General features: G+C 37.9%; 2 protein-coding genes across 3 annotated transcripts in view; both read right to left on the bottom strand.

Moving 5' to 3' along the window:
* cyld (cylindromatosis (turban tumor syndrome)) overlaps window positions 1-17,999 on the bottom strand; it is a 36,311-nt gene extending 18,312 nt beyond the window's left edge. Inside the window, exons 1-2 of one of the 2 annotated variants that reach the window (XM_081351663.1) lie at window positions 17,639-17,999; window positions 3-639 (exon numbers count right to left, since the gene is read on the bottom strand). In XM_081351663.1, coding sequence (XP_081207789.1) covers window positions 3-494 — 492 coding nt within the window. In that variant the 5' untranslated portion in view covers window positions 495-639; window positions 17,639-17,999. The remainder of the gene's footprint in view (window positions 1-2; window positions 640-17,638) is intronic. The other variant, XM_081351662.1, reaches the window with a different exon arrangement.
* Window positions 18,000-18,145: 146 nt separating this feature from the next.
* On the bottom strand, window positions 18,146-24,702 carry nod2 (nucleotide-binding oligomerization domain containing 2). The gene is made up of 11 exons (XM_081356091.1): window positions 24,376-24,702; window positions 23,644-24,169; window positions 23,119-23,245; window positions 21,045-22,809; window positions 20,606-20,689; window positions 20,414-20,497; window positions 20,237-20,320; window positions 20,060-20,143; window positions 19,768-19,851; window positions 19,600-19,683; window positions 18,146-18,959 (listed from the first exon to the last, which is right to left on the bottom strand). The coding sequence occupies exons 2-11, from the start codon at window positions 24,118-24,120 to the stop codon at window positions 18,887-18,889; spliced, it is 2,946 nt and encodes a 981-aa protein (XP_081212217.1). The 5' UTR covers window positions 24,121-24,169; window positions 24,376-24,702; the 3' UTR covers window positions 18,146-18,886.
* Between the last annotated feature and the right edge of the window lie 3,075 nt (window positions 24,703-27,777).

Below are 27,777 nucleotides of genomic sequence, written 5' to 3'. Positions count from 1 at the left end.
ACCAGTAATTCAACACCAAACCAGATCCCGCTCAGCGCCCGGTCAGGCAGCAGAGCTCCTTTAAAGCGGACCACGCCTGGAAGGGGCTCGTCCCCGGACCTCAGCTGCACTCGGACTTTTGATCCACAGTTGATGTCATGGGCCCTGTCCAGGCGCGCTCTGTTGCACAGCAGACTGTAACGCTCTTCGCAGTTGGTGATGGGGAACAGCAGCTCCGCCAGCTTCTCCTCCAGCTCCATCACATCCCGTTCATCCACGCTCACCACCACATTGGTCTGGTCCAGGATGCGTAGGCTGCGCTTACCCTTGCTGGGAGGGATTGTGCGACCAAGGCTGTTACGTTCCTGGCAGGCCTGACCAAGGCTGCCGCGTGGGATGCGCTGAGTCTTTTGACCCGGCTTTTCCACGGTGCACTCCTTCACCACAATGTAGAACCGCCAGTCGTCCCGGAAACTGCCAGCAGGCTTCTCCTGGCTCCATAGCGTAGAGCTCATGGCTGCATAGCAGGAGTGGGTTGAAGATGACAGGAACACACGTCGAAGGTCAGAGGGTTGTGAGGGGTCAGTGGGACCAGGAAGAGGGAGCTTTCATGACCTTTTCAATGGGAAAGGGATAGATGGATTGAACGGACATAGAGAGCTGTAAAAAGAGAGAAAGTGGCGATTTAATAAACAGAGAAAGTATAGAGGTTTAGGAATGAGGTTGGTCTTGTTTTTTTTTTTGCCTGTTTCAGATCTTGAGTAAGTTTTAGGATGCCTCCGCCTGAATATTTTCAAGTCGACTAGTAGAGCTGCACGATTCAAACACCCACACAATTTTATTCCTAAATGACAAAGTGACAATTTTATTGCTGTCTATTAAACGTTTGACAAGTACGATCACAGTGAAACACAGCGTTGCCGATGCCGCTGACTCAGAGAGAGCAGTTGTCATGTACAGGTATGAAACAGCTTCAGAAACAGTCTTTTTCAACCACACAGTATAATTATTTCTCTGTTACAAATAGTTCAAATTATCACAAAAGTACTAGAATAAAAGTTTATAGTTCAGATATAAACAATGATGTCTACAGTAGTGATAAATCACCTTTTGAAAGTAACTTGATGATTCAAATAAAGACTGTATCGTTTACATTGTTACACCCGTAGTTGGTGACAAATGACTGTTAATATAATCTATTTGTCACTGAATCATTAATTCAAGAGATTCCTTCAAAAAAGTGAAGTCTTTATGAGTGAGTCAATGAATCATTAATTTAAACAAATAACATAAAAAAAGTTCAAATTAACTCAATATATTTTTTAAATAGACTGCAGCAAATAACATTTTGTCAGAACCTCTAGAAATTTATGTTATTTTGTTCAATTGTCTATTCAGAATTGTTGGAGTATTGTGATCTTTATTTTAAACAAAAAAAATTGTGATTCTCAATTTATCCTGAATTATGCAGCTCTATCAACTAGTAGTTGTTCATTTAAGCAGCAAAGAAGAAAGAATATTATATATAACATTGCTAATCTGTTGTACATTACAGAGAAATACTAAACCATAATAATGAACCTTTAAAATATAGTAAATTAAGGGCTTAAGCGCACACATCTTGCCACAAAAGTAATGCTTATGAGTGTGTCAGGAAAAAAAAACAGAAAGGAGACTGTCTAAACATTTTCATAATTTATTAATGAACTAGTGTTTCCTGAATCAGTGTCAGCAGCAAAGAGAAAGTTGACAATGCTGACTCGTCATCTCCGCAGTATAGTGGATGCGACAACAGAAAGAAATGCAAAACATAAAAAAAATTTATATCAGCAGTAATAGTAATCTGGTTGACACTGCAACATAGTAGGTGGTGGTATTTCACCACCCGTCACTTAATGGAAAAAAGACGACAACGCAGTATGCAGATTTCACTGTGAAACAAAATCTTGTCAAAGGAGACGGCAGACAAAAGTGAGACACTCTGCCTGGCTGCACCTGAAAAACGTGAGCTCGCCATGATGGGAGTTTTTTTTTTTTATTCCGTAATAAAGATGTGGTGTGAACACCCCAGTCAGCAAGAAGTGCTGATCAACAGCAAGTTCTTTTTGTATGCATTTGTACAGTTCTGGTGATGGATGGCTAACAGATCAGAGAAAATGTATGAAGTGTAAATAGGGCCTTTCGTCTACAACAATTAGCTTTTTTTAATTAGCTTGATCAGCCAGAAATACAGTTTTGATGTTTTTTTGTTGTTGTTTTTTTAGTTTTTGCCCGATTTGAGCTAAAGAAGTCAGTTTATAATACCATTGTTGTAAGATCGTATTCCTGATTTAAAATATGTTATTGAGATACAATGTTGAGAAACAGTTGATTTTGTCTTTCTCAAGAAGATAAATAGGAACGGTAATTGCATGCTGGAAATAGCTGTCTGGGGATGTTACAATTATGGCCGCCGAGTGAACTCTCTTGCCTTAAAGGGACTTTGGCGCCCTTGGTGTTGCCACTTAAAATTGCCAGCTCTGACCAATCCTTCCTGCTCCCATCTAAGGAACTTGCAGTTGCCCACTAGCATTTGCCATATTATTAACATAATTAGCAACTGCAAGGCCATGGCTGGGGACATTCGTCTACTGCCAGATTCGTCTACTGCAGATATGCCTAAATGAGGTTAAAATTCAGTCGTTTAACGTGAGGTTAAAGAATATGAGAATTGCAAATGTTGTCGACATCTTTTAGGACAATGATGCAAACAATGTGTCATCGGTTTCATTTTATTAATGTTCCCATGTTTTAAATAAGCAAATAAAAGCAGATTATACACAGATGACTTATGACAACTAGGCTATTTTCAATTTAATTTATGCAAATGAAATTAATTGTGTAAAATGTAATACACATACCCATTCAGAGTACTTTGACCATGGTTCTGTTCTTAACTAACACAAAGCTAAATCAGTCTCTCATACACTACATCATTAGCCTGGATGGCAGCCGAACTTAGCCCCACCCACAACATTTGAGGACAGGAAGTTCGGTCTGGACTTGATCCGTTGTGGAGCAACTATGCTCAAACCAGAGCTGTTCGGACCAATCAAATTGGCAGGGCGGGCTTTATACAATGATGGACAGATGATCAACAGTAACATAATCATCCACATCACCAAAGAGCACTTGGGTTGCATTCATTTACAACAAAGATGACTGCCGCTGGAGAATTGAGATTGTAGATTCCACCATTGCGTCTGTTATAGAAGAAATCGACAGCGCATTAATTTTAAAAGAGGAACAGAGAACCGTGATCAAGGCATTTGTCGATCGGAAAGATGAATGAAGAACATACGTCACTTACTCCGTTGCTCTGATTGGTTGTAGGTCTATCCAATTGAGTGCAGAGGCATTTTCTTTCCTGGTTCGGTTGAAACACACCCCTTAATCACAGCCCAATGGAGCAGTATCAGACTTATATTCTGACAAGAATCTGAGTATGAAGATGTCAGGCTACTACATCATAGGCTACAGGCTACAACCAGCAACAGATACTGATGATTTTTCAGTAACTTACAATCGTGTAGTAAGTCATGTATTGCATTAAAGTTCGCAAGCAGCTGAACATCCCCATAAAATCGCTAATCAGAATCACTGATTATAATGGGTTCTATGTGCTTTTGTTGCGATGTGTCGCACCTTTCGCATCCAGTGTAGACAGAGTGTAACCTGCCAGTTTACAGCAATGAGACTAGAATCAACAGTGTATCATTTCCATATCAATGGGTGCTTCTCATTTCTAATTTGTGCATCCTCGTTTCCTTTCCTCGTATCTCAGCTCCACCCCCCATAGGATGCGAGGGAAGGATTCAAGAAAAGAAAAAGAGGACAGAGGAATCGAAGGAAATTCTGATTTGTACATTGGAATATTCTTGATCACTCAAGTGTCACTTCACAGCATCATCAGCTGCGCTCAGAGGATCTGCCCTTATGTTGTTGAAGTTTAGTTATTTAAGATATTCATAAATAATAATAATAATAATAAAGCATAAATCAAATTAATTGTGACAGATGTGAAGGAGGAGGAGAATTTACATCAGGTTTCTTGACTTCCACATAGGGTACACCTGTGCATCCTCGCTCATAGCTCCTCTGGAAGCTTCCTCACTCCTCGCTCCTCGATTCCTCGCGGTGCAATTAGAGAATTGAGATGTCCTTCAACATGGCTAACTTTGATCAGTTTCAGGGTCACAGGCTGGAGGAGGGAGAAGCGAGGAAATGAAGCATCAATTTGAGTATTGAGAAGCACAAAATGATATTTACTTCAGTGTTTCTGTAGTGCAGCTGCCGAACTACCAGTGAAAACAACTTCTGCGTTTAGCATTCAGACACAATATAACACACTATGCTTTTTTTCTTGTTCTTGTTTTCTATTGAAAAAATGTATATAAATGCATCTTGTTTGCTGATTGGCTACAGTTTAGGGCTGGATCCGAATATTCGAATATTCGTTTGGTGGATTGGTATTCGATTTGAAAATTTGACATTCGAATATTCCGTTTTTGTTTTTTTTTTGCACACCTCGGATCCCCCGCGAAACGGTTCTCATTCGCGCTTGAATAAGGCCGGCGACACACTGGCTGCATGCCGTGATGAGCGTCTCAGCTCCATGGCGTGTCCATTTTTATTTCGGCTCCCATGTTAACAGGTTGGAATTTGCACACTGCCTGCGTGAGACAAGCGTCTCAGGCGCGGCTCGAGCCACGCGGAAAACGCGTGCATGCTATAAATAGAACCGACCCCTACACGGGAGTGTTCTCTGGCTAGAGCGCAGAACAGCGGAGTTTGTATGGACCGAAGTGCATGCCTGAGCTTGTGTTTTGGGTTAAGCTACGTTGCTTTGACATTGTGGAAAATAGAATTATAGAAACAAAATGTATTAGCCTTTTTACCCGTTATTATCAATCTAAATTAATCTCGTTTTTAATTCAACTTAATTTCGTTTTTCTTTATTTCAATTTCGTTTTTTCTTTATTTCAATTTCTTTTGTCTTTATTTAAATTTCGTTTTTCTTTATTTCAATTTCGTTTTTCTTTTTTTAAATTTCGTTTTTCTTTATTTAAATTTCGTTTTTCGTTATTTAAATCTACCCTTTACCGTGTCTGTAATTTGTTAGTCAGAAAAATATTAGACTACCTTAAAAGAATTGCTTATTTTAACAGACCTGTTTGTGTGTGCGTTTTATATCATTAGTGCAGTGTCCCGTTTTCAGAGAATATAAGCCCTGTCCGCATGAGGCGCTCCGCTTCCTGCTCGCGCTGTTCTGTAGTTTACTAAAAGTTTATTAATTCTGAATGTGTTGCGTCCCGCGTGTCCATCTATATTGCACCTAATGCGACACTGCACTCCCTTGTGAAGTCGATTGGATGAACGGTTCTCGAAATAATCAAAATGCAAGCGGACAGACAGACACATAGAGATTCCTGCCTTTATTAGAGAGAAGAATATGTTCAGCCCCCTCTCTCCGAAGCTTCGAATATTCGATGTTCATTACTACCGAAGCTTCGAAGCTCAAAAAATGGTATTCAGACCAGCCCTATAATCTACATAATTAAAGTTTCAATGCCAAATTTCTAAAGCGTTTATTTAACACTCATAAATAGAGTTGCAAAAGATTGCGATCTCGATTCAAACACACAAGCGATCTTATTCCTAAATGACAACGATTCGCCTGTGTCTATTAAACCTTTAACAAAATCACACCGGAACATTCAAATCTGCGTTGGCGCTGCCACTGAGCCAGAGAGAGCAGTTATCATATACAGTATATGAAACAGCTTCAGAAACCAAACAGTTTCGTTATTTCTGTGATACTAGGATAAAAGTTTAGCCTATGGTTTGGAAATAAACAGATGTCTACGGTAGCGATCAAAGTAGAGCAAATTACTTTTTGAAAGTAACTTGGCACTTCATATAAATACCAGAGAATGTCTAATACGGGCTCTGTAAATACTAAGGTTCCAGCAAAACCGGAGGCTGCAGTTTCAGGGCATTTCTATGACCCTAGTTTTTTTGTGACAGCGCCACCTAGCCAATGCTACTTCAAAAAGAGGAGACCTGATTAAAACTTTTAAACAAACAGAATAGACTAGACCCACGTAGAAGTTTTTTTTCTATTTTTTATCTTTCCACCTTATTTTTAACTTAGGAGTGGGCGCAGCCATTTTAAACTTGAAAGTGCGATGTTTTCAGTGTCAGCACTCTCCAGTTATTATTTAGCTGGGCAAAAACAGTTCATTGTACTGCTGGAGGTATTTTTTTCAAATTATTTTAAATTATTAACATACTAATAAACACACTAATTAGTAGAGCTTAGCACAATTGTTTTACCGTTTACTGTACTTTGTTAAATGGGGTCACACATCAGACGTGAAGCGCCACGCTGCGGCATCTCACACAGAAAATAGTCTCTTTCCAAGAATACTGAATTTAAAACCAGAATATAGGTCCTCATATATAGAAACAAATTAGGTTAAATATTCCAAGAGGTTACCAATGGGTTGGTTAGGACAATATATCAATAAAATGTATACAATTAAACAACTAGCCTAAATCATTACTGAAAAATAATATAATAATATAAATACAGAATTAAATACTAGCCTAAGTGCTGTAAAATAGTATAAACTCCTAATACATACATACTACATACATACAGGCGGTCCTGAAACTGCAGCCAAATTGCAGCCAAACCAAACTGCAGCCAAACAGCAAATTACAGGAATACCCTACTCCTTCAAATAATGATTGTACAGATTACATCGTTATGCCACCAGGTGGTGACAAGTGACTGTAAAAAATGTATTTGTAATTGAATCATTCACTCAAGAGATTCATTCAAAAACGCTGATTCATCCAGTAATGCCTGCTACAGACTGTAAGATTTTGACAATCCTATAAGATCATTACAAATCGCACGATACAACATGCATCCAATAAACTTGGGTAAGACATGAATATAGACTGTATGATGATGGTATTCATCATACAGTCGTAGGCTACTATTGAATCGTAGGCTACGACGCAAAGTTAGTATAGAAGAATTAAATGTTATCAGCATGTGCTACAAGTAGAGCAAGATGAATCGCACTTGTGGCAATTGTGGTTTTTATAGGCTATATGCGCTGAAAAATAGAGGAGAAAGCGAAAGAGGATAATATGGACGCGGTCATGGCTAGGGAAAAGATGCCAACTTGGCTGGCATGCCAATTTTGCACAATGAGCATGAGGTAAGTAGTTTTAAGTTTTAGCACCATGTCCCGTTGATCATTACACCATTTCATGTTGCATTTGTATTGGCCAGTCAGTAGACGTACAGTAGGTCATAGCCTAGGTCGTAGCAGCAAACACACTGTGAGATGATCGTGCTAAATTTCCGATACTGTCAGAAAGTGATCGCAGGCTATCTTTGGTCGCAAGAGAGTGACAACAGCCTAGGGGTGGGCGATATGGCAAAAATATCATATCACGATTTTTTTCAGGAAAATCACGATTAACGATTTTATCACGATTCTTTTTATGTTGGTTTTACTATTTTGTAACTGAGCATTACAGCCAAACTGATGTCCATATTTTAAAAACAAAGCTTTAGGTAACAAAATAAAAAAAATGGCAGACAGGGGCAAAGATAAAAATATGTGTCATTATTTTCTTTGTTATTAAATATTAAGATTAAAGATACACATTACATACACAACTTAATATACAAATGAAATAACTAAACAGTGAAATAGGCTAAACAGTGCTTTATGTTTTAAGCTACAGTAGGTGTATTTAACAGTAGCATTGAAGTAATTAAATGAACAAATATGAAAATAAAACAAAACAGACTTCACTGTATAAATTATACATTGATACTTATTAAAGCTACTATTAAAGTTATCAGTCAAGAGCAGTGAGTGATTTTCTCTTTGCATTTTTTTGTTTTATTAACATTAAAGGGATAGTTCTCCTAAAAATTCAAAATATCATAATTTACTCTCTCAAGTTGTTTTAAACTCGAATAAGTTTCTTTCTTCTGTTGAAAATAAAAGTTATTTGGAAGAATGACCAACAGTTGATGTACCCCGGTGACTACCATAGTATATTTTTTTCCTATGAAGTCAATGGGGACCAGCTACAGTTTGGATAGCCACATTCTTCAAAAAATTAATATTAGAAAATATTAGAAGGAAATTAATACAGGTTTGGAACAACATTAGATTGCGTAAATGAGATATTTTTTATTTTTGGGTGAACTATCCCTTTAAGGACAAGCGGCAGCGTGTTTACTATTGCTACTGTCTCTTTAACTGTGCGTTCACACCGCCGCCGACTTGAGCTTCCAAAGTTACCGGAAATCATTCATTTTCAATGGAAGCTGGCTTCTCTCAGCTGCAAGGAGCGTCAAATTCCTCGGCGTCGCGTTTTGGGCGTTTTGAGCGTTTTGAGCGTCAATCTGAAAGTTGAGAGAAGCTCAACTTTATGGTAATGAGCTATGACGCGGTTCAGCGGCAAGCAGCGGCAAAACGCCAGCAACCAATCGGAATATAGACGTCCTTCGCGCTGGCTGATTCCGGAGAAACATACGATGTAAACTTTCGTTCCTACCAAAACATTAGTTCCGAGAAAAAATTATTAATTGCAGAGTTTAACCATCATACAGTGAAAGTGTATCATTTGCATGTGTTTTAAAGTCCTGTCAGCAAGAACGAGCAGAGAGAGAGAGATCCCCGGCCGCGCGCGCGCTTACTCACCCGAGCGCTGTCTTGAATGCAAGACTCTTGCTCTCTCTCTCTCCCTCGCGCATATTATTCAAAATCAATTGATACGATGGTGTCGAAAAAAAAACTCTCCAGTGATGAAATGTTTTCTGTGTTGACAAATCTTGCGCGATATCCTAAATTGCCGAATGCATTGCTTGTTTTTTCTGTTTACATTTCATGGTGTGACACTTCTCTTCTTCCATGATCGAACACAGAATGCTGCTACGTCAGAGCGGCCAAAGCGTCAACAAGCTTCCCCGTACTTTTTGACAAGCGTCTTTGACTGGGCGGCCAGAGCTTCTTTGCAGCTCAAGTCGGCGGCGGTGTGAACGCACAGTAAGAGCTGCGCGCGACGCGTCTAATATACACGCATTTGACAAGCAGATTTTCTCAAGTTTGCTTTCACTTTAGACATAACCGACTTTGTTTATGTAAACCTTGTGTGTATTTAACAGTATAAGCACAATAAGACTCGAAAGATAACTTAACTTAGTCCAGTATCCAGGCGCTGGTAGACAGGCTTTTTGTGCATGTGAGCTTCACATGTAACTTAGGCTATACGCGCTGAGAAACGCATACGTTAGAACAGCGCATCAGCACGCGATTAAATGTTTAACCGACAAGGCATTAAAGCACATGCAAATTATGTGAACTGTTGTGAACTGCAGTCTCCTGTTCCGCTGCGTTAACATTTTATGTGAATATACGTTGTTCAGTATGACAGAGGCGCCAGAACGGATATAATGCACGATTCTACGATATTTCTTCAAAAGCAGATCGTGGAGACATTTTAATCGTCCACGATCAAAAATCGTCATATCGCACACCCCTACAACAGCCGTCTTTGAACCTCTCTCACTGTACGACGTAGGACAACTGTTTAGGAGTCACAACCACAGAAATTGCCATGTTTGGTCATCTTTCGTCTGGGACACCCCAAAATCATACAATGTGTACGAGACATAATGAAACAAGTGAAGACTTTATAAGTGAGTCACTGAATCATTCATTCAAACCGTTTTCTAAAATAATTAATTCCGGCCGGGGCTCTCTCTCTGCTCGTTCTTATATGCCCTGTCAAGCGCGCCCTGTTAAACTCACAGGACTTAAAAACACATGCAAATGATACACTTTCACTCTATGATGGTTAAACTCTGCAATTAATTATTTTTTCTCGGAACTAATGTTTTGGTAGGAACGAAAGTTTACATTGTATGTTTCTCCGGAATCAGCCAGCGCGAAGGACATCTATATTCCGATTGGTTGCTGGCGTTTGCCACTGAACTGCGTCATAGCTCATTACCATAAAGTTGAGCTACTTTCAACTTTATGATTGATTTCACAGCATAAGCTATGAAGCTGTTTCCCAGGTATAAGCTGTGTGTTTACAGGAAACAAAATAATAAAATGCAATTTACTGCAACTGTATTCTGTTTTATTCTTATTCTTCGTGAAAATATGTTCTGCAAGATTCCTTAATAGCTTTGTTCGGGATGTTAAACTACTTTAGGAGCCCTAAGGACTGCCATGGTGAAAACATTATTTGAAATTTGCTAGAGTATGTATGGGTCAGTGTTTATCAAAATTATCAAACGATTATCAAAATAATCGTTAGTCGCAGCCCTAGTTTTTAATGACATACTTTTTAAATTATATAGGCCTAAGTGAATAATAGTAATAATGATTATTATTATTATTATTATTATTATAATATACACCTAAATATATATATATATATATATATATATATATATATATATATATATATATATATATATATATATATATACAGTACCAGTCAAAAGTTTGGAAACATTACTATTTTTAATGTTTTTGAAAGAAGTCTCTTATGCTCATCAAGCCTGCAGTTAAAAAAAAAAAACTAAAAAAAAAACAGTAATATTATGAAATATTATTACAATTTAAAATAATGGTTCTCTTTTTTAATATACTTTAAAATGTAATTTATTTTTGTGATGCAAAGCTGATTTTTCATCATTAAGTACTCCAGTCTTTGGTGTCTTATGATCCTTCAGAAATCATTCTAATATGCTGATTTATGATCAATGTTGGAAACAGTTGTGCTGCTTAATATTTTTTTTATAACCTGAGATACTTTTTTCAGGATTATTTGATGAATAAAAAGTTAAAAAGAACTGTATTTATTTAGAATAGAAATCTTTTGTAACAATATACACTACCGTTCAAAAGTTTGGGAACAATAACTATTTTTTTTTTTTAAGAAATTAGTACTTTAATTCAACAAGGATGCGTTAAATTGCTAAAAAGTGATGGTAACGATTTATATTGTTAGAAATGTTTTTATTTTGAATAAATGCTGTTTTTATGAATAAATGCTGTTAACGTTTTACTCATCAATGAATCCTGAAAAAAGTATTACAAAAAAATATATTAAACAGCACAACTGTTTCCATCATTGATAATAACTGAGTATCAAATCATCATATTAGAATGATTTCTGAAGGATCATAAGACACCAAAGACTGGAGTACTTGCTGATGAAAATTCAGCTTTGCATCACAAAAATAAATTACATTTTAAAGTATATTAAAAAGAGAGAACCATTATTTTAAATTGTAATAATATTTCATAATATTACTGTTGTTTTTTTTTTTTACTGCAGGCTTGATGAGCATAAGAGACTTCTTTCAAAAACATTAAAAATAGTAATGTTTCCAAACTTTTGACTGGTACTGTATATATATATATATATATATATATATATATAGATAGATAGATAGATAGATAGATAGATAGATAGATAGATAGATAGATAGATAGATAGATAGATAGATAGATAGATAGATAGATAGATAGATAGATAGATAGATAGATAATGAACAAAATAATAAACGCAACACTTTTGTTTTTGCCCCCATTTTTCATGAGCTGAACTCAAAGATCTAAGACTTTTTCTATGTACACCACACAAAAGGCCTATTTCTCTCAAATATTGTTCACAAATCTGTCTAAATCTGTGTTAGTGAGCACTTCTCCATTGCCGAGATAATCCATCCACCTCACAGGTGTGGTATATCAAGATGCTGATTAGACAGCATGATTATTGCACAGGTGTGCCCTAGGCTGGCCACAATAAAAGGCCGGAAGAGACCCCTCCAGAAAAAAAAAAGGTTGTTGATTGTGGTCTGTGGAATGTTGGTCCACTCCTCTTCAATGGCTGTGCAAAGTTGCTGGATACCCGGCCACCCGGACAGCTGCTGCAACAATCGGTTTGCAAAACCATAAGAATTTCTGCACAAACTGTCAGAAACCGTCTCAGGGAAGCTCATCTGCATGCTCGTCGTCCTCATCGGGGTCTCGACCTGACTGCAGTTCGTCGTCGTAACCGGCTTGAATGGGCAAATGCTCACATTCGATGGCGTCTGGCATTTTGGAGAGTTGTTCTCTTTACAGATGAATCCTGGTTTTCACTGTACAGGGCAGATGGCAGACAGTGTGTATGGCGTCATGTGGGTGAGCGGTTTGCTGATGTCAACATTGTGGATCGAGTGACCCATGGTGGCGGTGGGGTTATGGTATGGGCAGGCGTATGCTATGGACAACGAACACAGGTGCATTTTATTGATGGCATTTTGAATGCACAGAGATACCGTGACGAGATCCTGAGGCCCATTGTAGTGCCATTCATCCACGACCATCACCTCATGTTCCAGCATGATAATGCACGGCCCCATGTTGCAAGGATCTGTACACAATTCCTGGAAGCTGAAAACAGCCCAGTTCTTGCACGGCCAGCATACTCACCAGACATGTCACCCATTGAGCATGTTTGGGATGCTCTGGATCGGCGAATACAACAACGTGTTCCAGGTCCTGCCAATATCCAGCAACTTCACACAGCCATCGAAGAGGAGTGGACCAACATTCCACAGGCCACAATCAACAACCTTTTTTTTTTCTTTTTGGCCCCCCCAGACACAGCCAATCATGCTGTCTAATCAGCATCTTGATATGCCACACCTGTGAGGTGGATGGATTATCTCGGCAAAGGGGAAGTGCTCACTAACACAGATTTAGACAGATTTGTGAACAATATTTGAGAGAAATAGGCCTTTTGTGTACATAGAAAAAGTCTTAGATCTTTGAGTTCAGCTCATGAAAAATGTGGGCAAAAACAAAAGTGTTGCGTTTATAATTTTGTTCAGTGTGTATATATATATATATATATATATATATATATATATACACACACACACACACACACACACACACACACACACACACACACACACCGAAATATATAATATACCACTGATCAAATGTTTGGGATCGATAAGGTTTTTAAAAGTTTTTGAAAGTAGTTGCTTATGCTCACCACGACTGATCAAAAATACAGTAAAACATTAGGCCTAATATTGTACAAAATTGTATAAAATTGTATAAAATTGTATAACTGTATAAAATGTAATTTTTTCCCTGTTACTCCAGTCTTCTTCGGTGTCACAAGATCATTCAGTGCTCATGCTAATATGCAGTTGATCAAAGAAACATTTCTGATTATGAAAATGTGGGATGTGAGGTGTTTTTTTAAATCAGCATTTTTTAATGAATTGAAAGATTGAAATAGAAATATAAAATGATAAATAGAAATGTGATTTACTTGATTTAAAACAGAAATATTTATTAACATTGTAAATGTATTTAATGTCTTTAAAAAAAATACTGCACATTTTGCACATTTACAAAGCAGGACAGAGAGCAAAAGACACACCCCACTTACAAACATCCATAAAAAAGTAAGATTTTAAAGGGAATGGACTTTAACAAATATGTAAATCAGGGCAGCACTAAACTGGGGATTCAATCTATTTTTCAAAAACAGGTATCTTCAAATTGAGGGATAAATATGATTAGGCTATTTTTCACTAAAATTCAATTAAAAACATTCACCCAAAATTAGAGTTAAAATCACAGCAGAAAAAAAGCTTTTGAAGAGTTTCAATAAAAAAAGAACTGAAAATTCTTCTGTAAAAATTCCCCTATGGATATTTCCTAAACAGGATTTTGTAACAAGTCTTAGTGTATCCTTACTGAATGAAAGTATCAGTTTCGTTTAATCTAGAATCGTGCTGACCCCAAACATTTGAATGGTAGTGTAAATATAATAATAGGCCTAGGCCTAATTATAAAAAAAAATGCTGAATAATCATCAACATTAAAATTTAGGGAAGACAATTAGACTACATTTTATTTGATGGGGGCCGGTATGGGACCTAGATAATGGGTAGGGGGCTCTGGCCCAAAAAACGCTGAGAACAACTGATCTAGGCCTCCACGGGTTTAATCTAGTTAACTTTTTAGGAAGACATTGTGCTGAAAAATGGCACAACATCTTTTAAATCATATTTTAAATTAGTGGATCTCAACTGGTGGGTCGCAGCCCAAAAATAGGTCACACGTCTGTTTTAACAGGGTTTCGGAGAGCAGGGAAAAATGGCACTATGCAAAATGCAAATAATAAAATGCATCTATGCAACTTGTGCATAGTTATAGTCATAGTAGAAAGTAATACGTCTATTACCTTTCCAAATGAAGGAGAAAAATGCTTCCCATATTTTTGTTCCTTACAAAAAAATGCAGTGCATCCAAATAAAAGGTATTTTGGTGCAAATTCATCTGTCATTTATAGAAGCTTGCCAAAATGGACCGGATGACATGCCCTTAACCTCAAAAACCATGACCAAAACATCTCAGGGTAAAGAAAATATGGCCCACATTACATAATATGGGCTCACTTAGAACGAGAATACGGTTTGTGGTGACCAAAACGTCTGAAAGTTGACAGTTTCATGTGATTAATTATCGGCTGTCAAGAGCACAAAACTATCAAAATCAAGTTGTATAGAAAATAAAAAATATAGGCCTAAATCACACTTCTTCTGTTTGTGTATTAAAAAATTATTGATTTTCAACAAAATTATATGGTAATAACTTTTTTTGGTCCTGTGTGTGCAGTACAATTGATTTTGTTTTTTGTTTAACCCTTTGATGCAAGAATTTTGACAAACTGAGTCAGGATTTTCCCAGTGTTTTCAATGCTCTTATGGGGCATGAAAACAAGATTTTCTTTTAATACATTTTCAAAGAGATTTTCAGATGTCTATGCAATTTTGGTTGTAACTTAAGAGATACTTTATTAAACATAGGCTAATACAGTAATAACACAGCAATATTGTGTGTATTTAACAAACCAATTAATAAAATGATATCAAATCATGTGAAAACTATAAATATATTAAAAAAATAAACGCAAAATATTGCAAACGCAATTGAGTTTGTTCCCTTTCGACCAGCAGCTTGTGTCTATTTCCAGCAGATCCGGTTTATTTACCGATTTGTCGATTTACCACTATTAGCTAATAATTCTGATGACGTTCAAGATGGACAAATTTCTAGCTCTCTTCTCTGAGAAAACCTCAGACTGAAATCTACATTGATCTATTGATGTTTTCCTTTGTGTCTGAAATGAGCAGTGTCAGGGGTAACGGTAACGGATTACAAGTAACATGCATAATGTAATCAGATTACTTTTTGATGTAATGAGTAAAGTAACGCATTACAAGTATGTTACTTGTAATGCGTTACTTTACTCTTTACATCAAAAAGTAATCTGATGCATTACATAATCAGATTACTTGTTTGACGTAACAGGTAAAGCATTACAAATAACATGCATTATGTAATCAGATTACTTGTTTGATGTAACGAGTGCATTACAAGTAATGCTCATTACGTAATCACATTACTTTTTTGTTGTAAATGTAAATTCAATTATAATAACACAAATATATTTATTTACACCAACAATGTTACTACAGATAAAGTATTTTCAAGAACATCAGTCACAGTAATAGCATGAATTGTAGCTCAAATATAGTTAATGAGGCATGATGTCCAATTTAGTGGACAGATGAATAATCAGAATTTCCTCCCAATATAAAATTAATACTTGGAAAATGTAACAATGATATGACTCCTTAGATGTTGTTGCTTGATGCTACCACATGTTTTTTCCTGCAAGAGTCTCCCAGGACAGAAGGAATGGATGGACATTCCGGAGCAACTTGGCATTTCTGACTGGCCTTCGGCCATCTTGGTTTGGAGAAAAAAATGTGATATACAGTACAACAGCTAGCCATTTGGTGGCAGTGTATAGGGTGATGCAAATGTGTCCACTGTAGAGGCTGATGTGCAACTATGCCATCATTACCCATGCATATGCAAGAAAATGCTTTTTGAATAGCTGACCTCTACGCATGAAAGGGTTAACAACCATTTTGCTTACTTATACTTGTGTATGAAAAATTCTGCTACTTTGTTGGGTTACCACTTGGTGTTCAATTTAAAATATGGGTCCTTAAAGGGATAGCTCATGTTCATCCCAATTCTGTCATCATTTACTCACCATCACTCTTCTGTGGAACACAACAGAAAATATTTTGAAAAAGTCTGTCTTTTGTTCATACAATGAAAGAAAATATTTTTCAACATTTTCGAATATCCTCTTTTGTGTTCTACAGAAGAAAGAGAGGCATACAGTTTAGAAATGATATGAGGGTGAGTAAATGATGACAGAATCATCATTTATGGGTGAAATTTTCCTTTAAGCAACATCACATGACAACCACTGACTTGGCTAACTGGCATACCTCATCAATGACCACGATATTAGAATAACCAGCCGAACACACTTGCACCAACAGAGACTGTGTGACTGGTTGGTTTTTCCCCCAGCAGCAGGGGAATTCACACAGCGAATTAAATCTCACTCTGAGCTTCCTGTATGCACAATAATAGTGCACACATACCACTACTGCATAATGACTAATAGCAAGAATAAAAGACGAGACAGGCAATGCTATACACTGCATGACCTTTTACTGATATTGCACGTGTCATCTACCTCTGTCTGAAATGTAAGATGTAGCAGCAAAGAAAGATCCTGCAGTTTGGTCCGGCAGTGATTTGGCCCATCCTAAAAATGACAATAAGGTTTTGATTAACGTCTACAGCCTAGCCTACCCATACAGAGATCAGCGTTCTGGTAAATATTAGTGCTCTCTAGGCAAACACGTCAAAGGGTTCCAATTCTTAGGGGTCGTCAAGCCAGCTTAATTCCATATGAATGGATCAAGGATTGCTATAATGCCAAAGCATAGTGTTAGCACTCCCATTTATCTCAATGGCACTTGTTTGGCTGTTGTTGTTGTTTTGTAGTTCTGAAACATATGACATGTAAAACAGGGCAACCCTAAGAAAAAAGTTGAGAAGCACAGCTCTAAACAATACTCATGATCACCGTGAGGGACTCTCGAGCTTTGAGCGACAATATCCATGCTGACTGTGTGTCCCTCCACAGCCATTGATATTCAACAGAGAGTGACCTGTGAAGTTGATGCTTTGTCAACATAGGAAGCATGCAGAGCCAGGGACACCCACCTGTAATGCCGATGTATAAGCAATATGTACAGGCTTTTGTAAGTCCAATCACTGTATCCATGATGTAATACACCCAATGTAAATATCACATCATCGCTATGCACTTTCTCTAAACTGTGACTGCCGGATGAAAACGATGCAGTAGAGATAGACAGGCCTTACACTGACTGACAATGACCAGGTACAGAAGGCAAATTATCAGCTTCTCTGTTAACGGTTATTCCTACTCATAGAGCTCGGTTTGGAGATAATGCCATCGCTGGATAACCCTGTGTTGTCATGTATAATCAGCGGGTCGGGTTACAGTTACGGATCTAAAGCTAGTCATGTGTCACAGTCTGTAGAGGTAAACAGGTGACATCAGCATGAGCGGATCAGACTCCTCTTACCTGACGTTTAAATATCCCTGTATTCACCCGTCCGCCTTCGATGGCATTTGAGATTATTCCAGTGAAACTCTCGTGGCGCTGTTAGTAATGATGATGGTGTTTATTTGACATTGTCGGATGGGCTCAGCTGAAGCCACCGCTGACTCCACTCCGCAATACTAACGTTACCGGTTAATGGAGGGACAGTCGCCTCCTCCGTGCACTTTAAACCCGCTGGTAATAATCCCGGGTGAAACGATAAGGGAAACTCGAATAAAATCCGGTAATATTGGTATAGCCGAGGCCGTTGTTTCATTTGAAATCAGTGTGAGTATTATTTACAGTGTGGTTGTGTATGTGACGGTTAAACCAAACGTGCTATACGTTATTGGAGAGAAACTTGCTCTCCTATTGGACAGTGAGTGACAGCTAAAATCTGATTGGTCATTTCGGTTGTCCTTTACTTAGCCCCGCCTTTTGGGGTTTTCCAGTAGTTTGGCTGAAGAGTTTTTAAGGAACTGGCTGGGTGACAGGTTGTACACTGCAGTTTATTTCCTTTCTGTTCTTCCAAGCATATAAATCTAGTTCTTACTTGTACAGCATGTTTCACATAGATCCTACATGAAGCTCAGTAAATAACTGTTTCATGAATGTTGTGTGAGAATGAATAACACAAATAAATCTATGGTTTTCATGAAATAGAAGTCATAGAAGATGTAATTAAAGGGATTTAAAAACATCATAACAAACCCTGACAATCTGTGTTGCAAGTAACAGCCATACAGCCCATGAATATACAATACAAAAATTAAACTCCCATATACAAAGAATTCTATGTAGCCTACAATCAATGAAAACTAAGGATGTGTTCAATCAATGGATAAAGTCAGACAAATGTTGTGTATGCTCCTGATGTACTGTGTAGAAGGTCAGTTTGTGTACTGGTTTGGCAGTTTACATCTTATTATTAAGGTTTTCCTCTACTAAGAGTAAATTTTTGACAGTCTCGATGGAGCAAGCTGGGGCACATTCACGTCACAATGGTAACAGAGGATCCCAGTCATTCTCTGGCCCCATCTGATGCTCTGATTGGACCCTGGATATTTAGCTTTTAAGCTACCTCTACTTCAGTCCAGATCAGCCATTTACAAGACAGGCACTTTGACTATGGCTTCCTGCTTGTGAGTTGTTGTTTTTTTTTTTTTTTTTGAAAATGATGAGATTTGTATTTGGGAGTTTGGTGGCAGGCATTACAGAGCCTTCTTGCCCTCAGAAGATCAATCTGCTTTCTTGCTTGCTCAGCTCCTCTTCTTCCTCTGGGCTCAGATTATTTTGTCTCAGCCTTTAAGAGTACAAAGCAAAGAGCCTTTGTATTAAGGACATTAATATTATTCACAGCACAAACCATTCACCAGGCATGGGTATTAATGTAATAAAGTATAGTACAATTGAAATTCTGTTTGCACTAAGATTAATCAAGTCCCAAAGTAGTTGCATGATAACTGCTAATCATTACATACTGGGGCATGTTGTCACATTAAATGAGGTAAATTTTAAACACTCTGTTACAGGCCTTTGGCAAAATTTAAACAGTTGAACAACTATGAACAATTCATTAGACAGCAACAAAAAAAAAGCACACAAACATTAACAAATATTTAACTATTGTTTTGGCAAAAAAAATATTGTAATTAATAAATAGTATGCAAATATATAACTTAAAAAAAACGTGACAACATGACCCACATTTGTCCTTCAGTTGATTCTTGACTGCATATGCTATGGTTTTATTGGTTTCACTTGTTGACACATTTATAGGAAATGTTAAATTTGGCAGACAGAATTCATAAAAAAAATATATATTCTAAAGGGTATTTAGGTATTTACAACCAACATACAAAACCACTACTAAAGAAAACACATGGACATTTATTGAGTAAAACTAGCACACAGTCAGCTAAAATACTGGAAAATTACCTTACCAGACTTCCTTAACACTATAGTTCATTTTCAGTGCCTCTATCAGACACTCAACTCCGTCCCTGCTGATGTAGTTTTTGCTCAGCCTGAGTGAGAGAGATAGAGAGAAAGCATGTAATTCTGACTTAAAAAAAAATTTAAACAAAGTGGTTTAAATAAGTCACACTCACCACAGTTCCACCATAGTTTTGCTCTGACTGACGAGTTTAGCCAGAGCGCAAGCACCTGCACTGCCCACACCATTATCCACCAGACTGAAACAAACCAACGCAAACATTATTATTACACACAAAAAGAAACACATGCTGCGTAGCTCAGTGCTCTGCATATTTAGTTTGATCTGACTGGGCAACCTTTCCATTTCCACTGTTTAGCATTAGCTAGCTGCAAGGTTTTTTTTTTTTTTTTTTTTTTTTTCATAGTCATAGAATGCAGAATTAATACAGGATTTTACAGGATTACCTTAACCATATTAGCGATGTGCTATTCTTCAGCGCAGTTGCCAATGCCTCAGCTCCCCTGTCCCCAATTTTATTACCCCATAAACTGAAAATAAGAAGGCAGAATGGAAATATAATTTAATAAAGGCACAGTATTGGAACATTAGAGCACAGTATTCTTTCTCATCATTGACCTCACCCCAGATACTGCAAAGACTGGTTGTGGCTTAGGCCTTCTGCAAGCTGCTCTGCTCCAACGCATGTGATGTTATTATTTCCAAGCCTACAAAGCAATTATAAATTTGGAATGATTAGAATGATCAGCATCCCATAGGCCAGAACTAGAACATAATAACCTTATCAAGTAAGTGCTGACCTCAAAGACAGGAAGTTCTGCTTTGCTTTTAGCAGCCAAGCAAAATGTTGGGTGCAAGCATCTGTGAGCTTGTTGTTGAAAAGCCTGAGGAAATGATGAGGTAGTAATAAAACTTGGTTGTATAAGAATAACAATAGAATATACATTATCATTATTCATAAAATGCAGAATTTAGGTGTTTGATATTCTCACGCTATTTTTTGGAAGCTTTCGCATGTCATTCCCTTTTCCAGAAGTTTACGGATTCCTTCATCTGATATGTTATTGTTCCTTAAACTGCAAAATTCAGAAGTTTTAGAAAATCATGTATTTATCCTCACATCTTCCAAAATTGCATTACCCTGTTTCTTCTGCAGAACAGAAAAGAAGATATTTTGGGGTCCAAACAACACTGGGCCTAACTGATTTTTTTTTATTATGTATGGACCAAAAAAAGCAGACATTTTTCAAGATATCTTATTTTGTGTTCCACAATGCATACAGGTTTGGAATGGAAAAAAAGGTTGAGTAAATGATAGAACAATTCGATTTTTGAATTTTCATTTTTGGGTGAACTATCCCTTTAAATTAAGAAAAAAAGAAAGCTTAAACAACAATTCAAACACAACCATCAGATAATCTCTCATCTTACTAAAGGGAGTGACAAATATGTAGACACGGTAGAAGCTGCTCCACGCCCACATCTCCTACTGAATTGTTGTCCAACTGAAGCCCAACAGGATTCCGCAGGTACTTAAGCACGTACGCCAGCGCAGTGCATTCCACCGCACCAATGTCACAATAGGTGAGCTTCAGATGTTCAACGTCCAACTTAGCCACGGCATCTTGAGCAATACTGTTGTCTTGCATTTCATATATGCACTTGATTAGCCAAACAAAACTTGGCATGGCATGCATGCTCTTCTTTTCCCCTTCTACAGGACGAGGAATGGACTTGAAATGTCTCTGCATCCCTTTAGACAATGACTTCACTACCAGCTTGAATTTGCGTTCACGCACAGCAGTAGGACAGCAGTCCAGGAGGAGATTATGACGCCGCTGAGAAAAAAGTCCTGACACAAACTGAGCTGTAATCTGGAGGTTTGGTGTCTCTGCCACATGGGTCTTCACCTCCTCAACTGAAGAATCAATACAGTGTCTAAGACACCTTTGAGACAGGCCCGACAACTGCCTGTCCTGAGGCTGAAAGAGTCTGGAGATAGCAGAGCGATTGTTGTTACGATTCAGAACAACATACAGAGCAGCGAAGAAGCATTGTAAGGTGATGTGCAGAAACTCGTACTGTTTGCAGTCTGTCACAGATAGGTCATTGCAGTAAATGAGGAAACCCATGCTGACATCCTGTTCTGTGAGCCCATTTCTTTGCAGCTCATATCCTGAGAACACATAACAAGAGGCTTCCAGGCCTTCCAATGCCAGCTGTCCAAGTTTTAACACTGTGTCCAAATGCTCCTCCAACCAGGCCTTTCCCAGGACTCCTTGGGGCTGAGAAGACTTTCGCTGGAAGAAATGCTGTAAGACCAGGAGGTAGACATCAGTGATGGTCTGAGGAATACCATCTTGACCACCCAGAAGCTCCTGGTGGCACTTGGTCACAATCCAGCAGAAGACTGGGATGTGGCAAAGACCTAGCAACACTGTGTTACTCTGAAGGGACTCTATGACACGTCTAGCCATAGCAGGGTCGCTATGATGTTTCTTTACAAAGCAGTTGATACCTCTAGGAGAAAAACCCTTCAGGTGCACTTCTTTGCGGAGATAGCGCTTCAACGATGGGCCCACAGCCTGTGACCTGCTGGTGAGCACCTTCAAAACGCCCTTCATTAGCGTACCCTGCAAGAGATTGAAAAGCAATACAGGTACAGGCACTTGCTTTGTGGGGCAGCAGTGACGTTCTTCATCTGTGAAACCCTGTTTAAACTCATCAAGCCCATCAAAAGTAAAGAGGACCATATGAGGGTGGTCTAGGATGTACTGGAAAACCTCATCCTGACTTCGATCAGGCCAGCAGCAGTGCAGGAAGAGGAGCTCTTTCAGAGACAGCTCTCTGTGCTCTGCATTCAGTTTGCGGCAACTGAAGGGGAACAGCAGGAAAGTGCTTGTGAGCAAAGCTTCTCTTGCCCAGAGCAAGTGCAGTCGCTGAAGCAGTGTGCTTTTGCCACTTCCTGCCTCCCCAGACAGAAGAATGGTGTCAGCATCTTCATTTAGAGTCCCGATGGGACCCATCACATCCTCCAGCCCTAATGTAGTAGTTTCACCAGAACCATCCATCACTTCAAGAAGTCCATCAGTGTAAATATCATCCAAGGAGAAACGTCCTGTCCCGCCGTATGTGCTAAGAAAGAGGGACTGTGCAGCAACAGAACTTCGCAGCTTCTTCTGGTACAGCAGACAATCTGGAGAAACAATGTAAAGTAGAAGACAAAGTGTATTGACAATTACATTTATGTTTTTGATAAGCTAACTTATCAGAAATAAAGAAAAAAAATAAAAAATTATTGTATTATCTTGTATTCATTATTATTTATTTCATTTATATTTCTGAATTTATTTATATTTATTTTACATTTAGATTGTATTTAATTGTCAACATTTATTCAAATATATAAAACTGACATCATAATTATGCCCATTTCTTATGCAATATCAAAGACAAAGACATGAAAAAAGACATCCTGTCCATACAACTGAGAAATGTCTTATACCAGCAGAGAGGTGACTTTCTTTATCTTCAGGGTTTGGTCTGGTTGGCTCTGTTTGTTCTAGATACTGTAGTAAGGTCTTTGCAGCAGTTTCCCCTTTGAACTTCACCTGGTCTAACAGCCTCCGAACCTGCAACAATCCAATAAGATCACTGGATATACATTCATTAAGCAAGTAAAGGACAGTTAGTGTGAAGAAAGAAATATGTCATATGTCAAACTAATTTGAACTTATCAATTACTATAGGAAAATAGCTCAATTTCTAAAGCATGTATGAGAGATAATTTAACAATGTGACAATTTTCATTTGGCAATCGTCTGAAAATTGTTTGGCAATTCAACAGTCACTGACAATTAATTTAGTCATGGGTTTAACTGGGATTAACTGAGTGAGCTCCTCTTGTGTTAATTTAGGTTAATTATCTGAACGTGCTCCTCCCGATCATTTAGTCATGGGGCACATTCAATTGCAAAGGATTTCATAAGTCAACTAATTTATGGGTTAAAGCAGTATTCAGTCAAGTTACCTGTTGTGACGGTGTGTATACAGGTAGTTGCACCCCATCACAATCTTTGATGGTGAAGCAGCCAGTTGTCAATAAAACATTCAAAGCTCCGTCAATATTATCTCTGAGCTTTGTCACTAACACTGGCCTGTCAGCCAATAACGTTAAAGTTGCAGTGTCTGATCTGTTCTTGCCCAGCACAGCACATCCTTTCCCAAAACACAGCCCAGCCTTCTGCTCCTCTGGTAAGATCTGGTTAATTGCAGCCAAAAAAAGGCTGCATGCATCTTCTCCTTTTTCATACACCACATCTAAAAGTTGCCTGACATTAGAACATAAGGGTTTCTCCGCCACTCGTATGTTTAGGTAATCCTCCCAGACAAGACCCTCCCAAGCCAGGAGTAAGTCCAGAACACAGTCCAGAGGTTCAGCACTGCCTCCACCACATAGGACTGCCAGAAGCTCTGCTCGCTGTTTTAGGATCAACTGAGTGCTCATCGTGGAACTCAGCCTTGTCTCAAAGTCAACAGTCACAATCAGAACCCAACTAAAGGGATGAGACATAGAAGACCAACATCACACAGAGATATAGAATATTATTGGCACAAGTTCCTATTAACAGCTAGAGAAAATTTGAGCACCCGTTTCCTCATTTTTACCAAAAGCTGATAGGCCATACAGTAGCCTAGTATATTATTATTTTTAATTATGAATAGATAAGTGAATGATGGTTTTAAAAAATAAATAACTTACCAGACAAGGTTCAAAATAACTCCTGAACGTCATTGCTCCCCCACTGCGAAGTAAATGTTTAATTCATAAGATTTCATATACGCGTATGCGTATAGCCTGATTTAAGAAAACTTTCGAAATTAATATCCCAAACGAAACACGCTTTGCACTATAAACGTCCGTCTGCCAAAAATTCCATAGCCTGTGATTCTTGACAATCTAGCCTATATAGACTAAGATGGAATATGAAAACACCACGAACACAGGCTTATCTGTCGCCATACTCTGTTTGGTCACTTTATGGGAATGATCGTCCGAACTGAAAGTGAAAGAGGAGGCGCTGCTGTCCTCTGAATCTTCAGGAAGTTATCTTACTGACACATAAAGCCGTTTGTGTATAGGGGTGTTGTGACACATTGTTTACACGACAGTAAGTCATTGTGGTTTTTGTGTTAAAAACTTTAAATATATCTGCTGCTTATGTCTACTAGCCTACTGCGTAAATTGAGTGTCGGGTACAAAGAGTGTTGTTCTTTTTTATTGGGGATGGAATCACATTGTGTTTGTACAAATTTTCTTCCCATAAAAGTGTAGGGCTATAGGCGTCAGAGACTTTTTTTCTCCTTTTGCTCAATATAAATATTAGGCTACAAATTATAAACACTTCACTGGGGTCAATCATGTGGTCCAACCCTCCCCGGATCTGCTCTGGTCATGCACACTGCAGAGTTTCGGGAGTGACAACAACAAAAATGATCGGAACGATGGCGCGATGACTGACAAAATTTTATCGCGACTGTAAACAAGTAACATGTTTTGCCACATTTTCTAGTAATAAAAAGGCATGCAGAACCACATTTCAAACTCAAGAGGGAACCCTAGCATCATGAAAAAATAAGCCTAGGCTATTACTTTATCTCAGCAAGCAATCTGTTTGTCTTTTTTTTTTTTTTTTTACAGTAAATGATAAATATTTAAAGTTCATAAATAATAGTTTTATGTTCATAGTCTTGTGTTCAGCCTTTTTTTCTTGTTTGTTTTTGTAAATACTAGGCTACTATCTGTGCACGTGTTTCTATAATTTATATGTTCAAGAAACATTTTCAGTCAGTTACAACAAATGGTTAAGCCTAAATATTATTTGATTTGCATAACTAGTCAGCTCAACAGCTTCTGGCCTTAAGGCAGTATAGAGGGAATTATTATGTTCTGCATAGACTAAGTATATAATAAGCCTGCTGATCAGGCCTACTTATGCACAATTTATGTAGTCTGCAATCCTACAGTGTCATTTAGAGTGTCAGCAATAGTGTCTATGTTATCTTCTGATGATGAGACACAGGAGTCAACTGGGCAGTGGAAGCTGCTGTGCGGGTTTGGTGTTCATCCCTTGTGTGGGTGGGCTGTCTGGCTTTGATGAAACCAGAGCTGATCAGCGTGATGTCTCCATCCCTCTGTCATCCACAGTGTAAAAGACAGAGCCGATTTAAAAACTTTGTTTTTCTCGTTAAAAATACAGTTACATGAATTTCTTTGCATTTCAGTTCATTTGAATTCTACCTCCATACATTCAAATTTGAACTGCAGTTTTGCTTTCTGTTTCTAACTTCAATTTGATCTGGAACTAGATTTTAAAAGGCATTATCAATTCATTTCTGAATAATAGGTAGAATTTGAGACCATAAACAATTTTGAACAACAGTAATGGGCATTTTCTTCCACAAAATTAACTGACTGACTTGCTCTCCTTAGTATCTCTCAATGAACTTGTCTATCATGCATGGTGCATTTCTGGCATTGCACTGGACACAGAAGAACAGTCATGCAGTGGCCAGCTGACGTGTGCTGACAGTGACAACAAAATTAGCCAGTGTCTCAGCAGAGAAATAGAGCAGCACAGAAGCTGAAAACAGATTGCCTTCAATTCTTATACTCTGCTTATTTATCTCAGAAGTTGCTCTGTTACATGCTTAAAACTCTCATCAGAAAAAATCTTCAGAGCTAGGAAAAATATTCAGGATTTTAGTCATGAAAACAGAGTTAGACGCCCTGGTCAAATCGGGCTTATTGGCATAATATCCAAACAATTGAAAGCAATGCAAAAACATATTTTTTGCATTTTGTGTGAGATGGATATGAGGCTTCTCCAATCTGCCTTTGTCTTTGATCTAATGAAAACATGAGAAAGAGAGTTGTTTTGTTCCTGTATTGCCTGTTGTATTGTCATGATTGCTTTATCTCATATTTCCTAATGTGTTTTCAGTTTGTCATCTTTCTTATCAGTGTAAAATATAAAGCTCAGATGGGTTTAACAATGACAGATGTAATGATGACAAACAGTGAGGTGTGGGTTGTCATGTTTTCCACAAAGACTGGGGAACAGAGAGGAGAGTTCTGACAGAAATGCTAATATCCTAATCAGAGAAGAATTGAGCTCCCTTTGCATAAATGTTCTTGTCATTTCAGATTTTGTAAGACCGGCTTGCTCACGAATTGTAAATATTGGAGGAGAAAAAGAGATGCAGGATTTTTACAGTCCCTTCATGATGGGGTGACCTTATAATATACGTTCGTGGGTGATACATGTATGAGTGGACGTATACAAGTGAAGAAGCAGACATCAGTGTTTCGTATAGAATGTATATAGCTACTAGAGATCTTTATTACATAAAAAACTCAGTAAATAATTATTGAAACAAAACATGCTTCATTTCGATACCGACATCATTAAAAAATATATGATAGTTTGCAGTTCAGTGAGTGAGTCAAATGTTGACTCATTACTGTTCTGATGAATTGTGATTGAATTATCGAGAAGGATTCATACGACTGATTTAAACAATGAGTCTAAATCGTCTTTTTGACCAGCTCATAAGAGACATTAGGGTGTCATTGTTACAATGTAATTATACATTTAAGTACTGAGTAATAATAATTAACTACATGCACTTACTATAGGGTTAGGGTAGGATTAGGATTTGGTTGAGGGTTAGTTGCATGTAATTATGCATGTCACTGTTATTACTATGGTAAGTACATGTAACATATGTAACAAGGACACTGTAAAATAAAGTGTTACCGACATTAGTTTGGGATTCAGAAAACACTAGTTACACTCAGTGTTTTCGATTCTCTAAAAATGACCAGTTCATAAGAGGCATTCGTTTAGGAATCAAACTGCACTGGTGTTTTTGATTCACTAAAAAGAACTGGTTCATATGAAACATTCGTTCAGGAATCAGACTACACTGGGCTCTATCATTTGTGTGTAAACTGGACAACACTGCTGCGTTTTATGTTTGTTTATGCATGCAGCACCCTGCAAGGACAATTCAATATTAAGACGTTTCCATTATTTCATGGTACACAATATTTTTTATTGCATCACATTCAGTACAGACAATGAATTCACATTCACAACTC

Source organism: Scardinius erythrophthalmus (genome assembly GCF_964197995.2).
Source record: "Scardinius erythrophthalmus genome assembly, chromosome: 2".
NCBI classification, from domain to species: Eukaryota; Metazoa; Chordata; class Actinopteri; order Cypriniformes; family Leuciscidae; genus Scardinius; species Scardinius erythrophthalmus.
Note: the sequence above shows the minus strand (reverse complement) of the source record. Positions and strands in the feature narration are given on the sequence as shown.

Coding starts and splice junctions, on each gene's coding strand:
- nod2 (XM_081356091.1), bottom strand. CDS start 24,120: ATGAGCACTCAGTTGATCCTAAAACAGCGAGCAGAGCTTCTGGCAGTC. Junction 20,690..21,044: donor CATATTTGTCACTCCCTTTA/GTAAGATGAGAG, acceptor TGAATTTTGCAG/TTTAAGGAACAATAACATAT. Junction 20,498..20,605: donor GAAAGCTTCCAAAAAATAGC/GTGAGAATATCA, acceptor TCATTTCCTCAG/GCTTTTCAACAACAAGCTCA.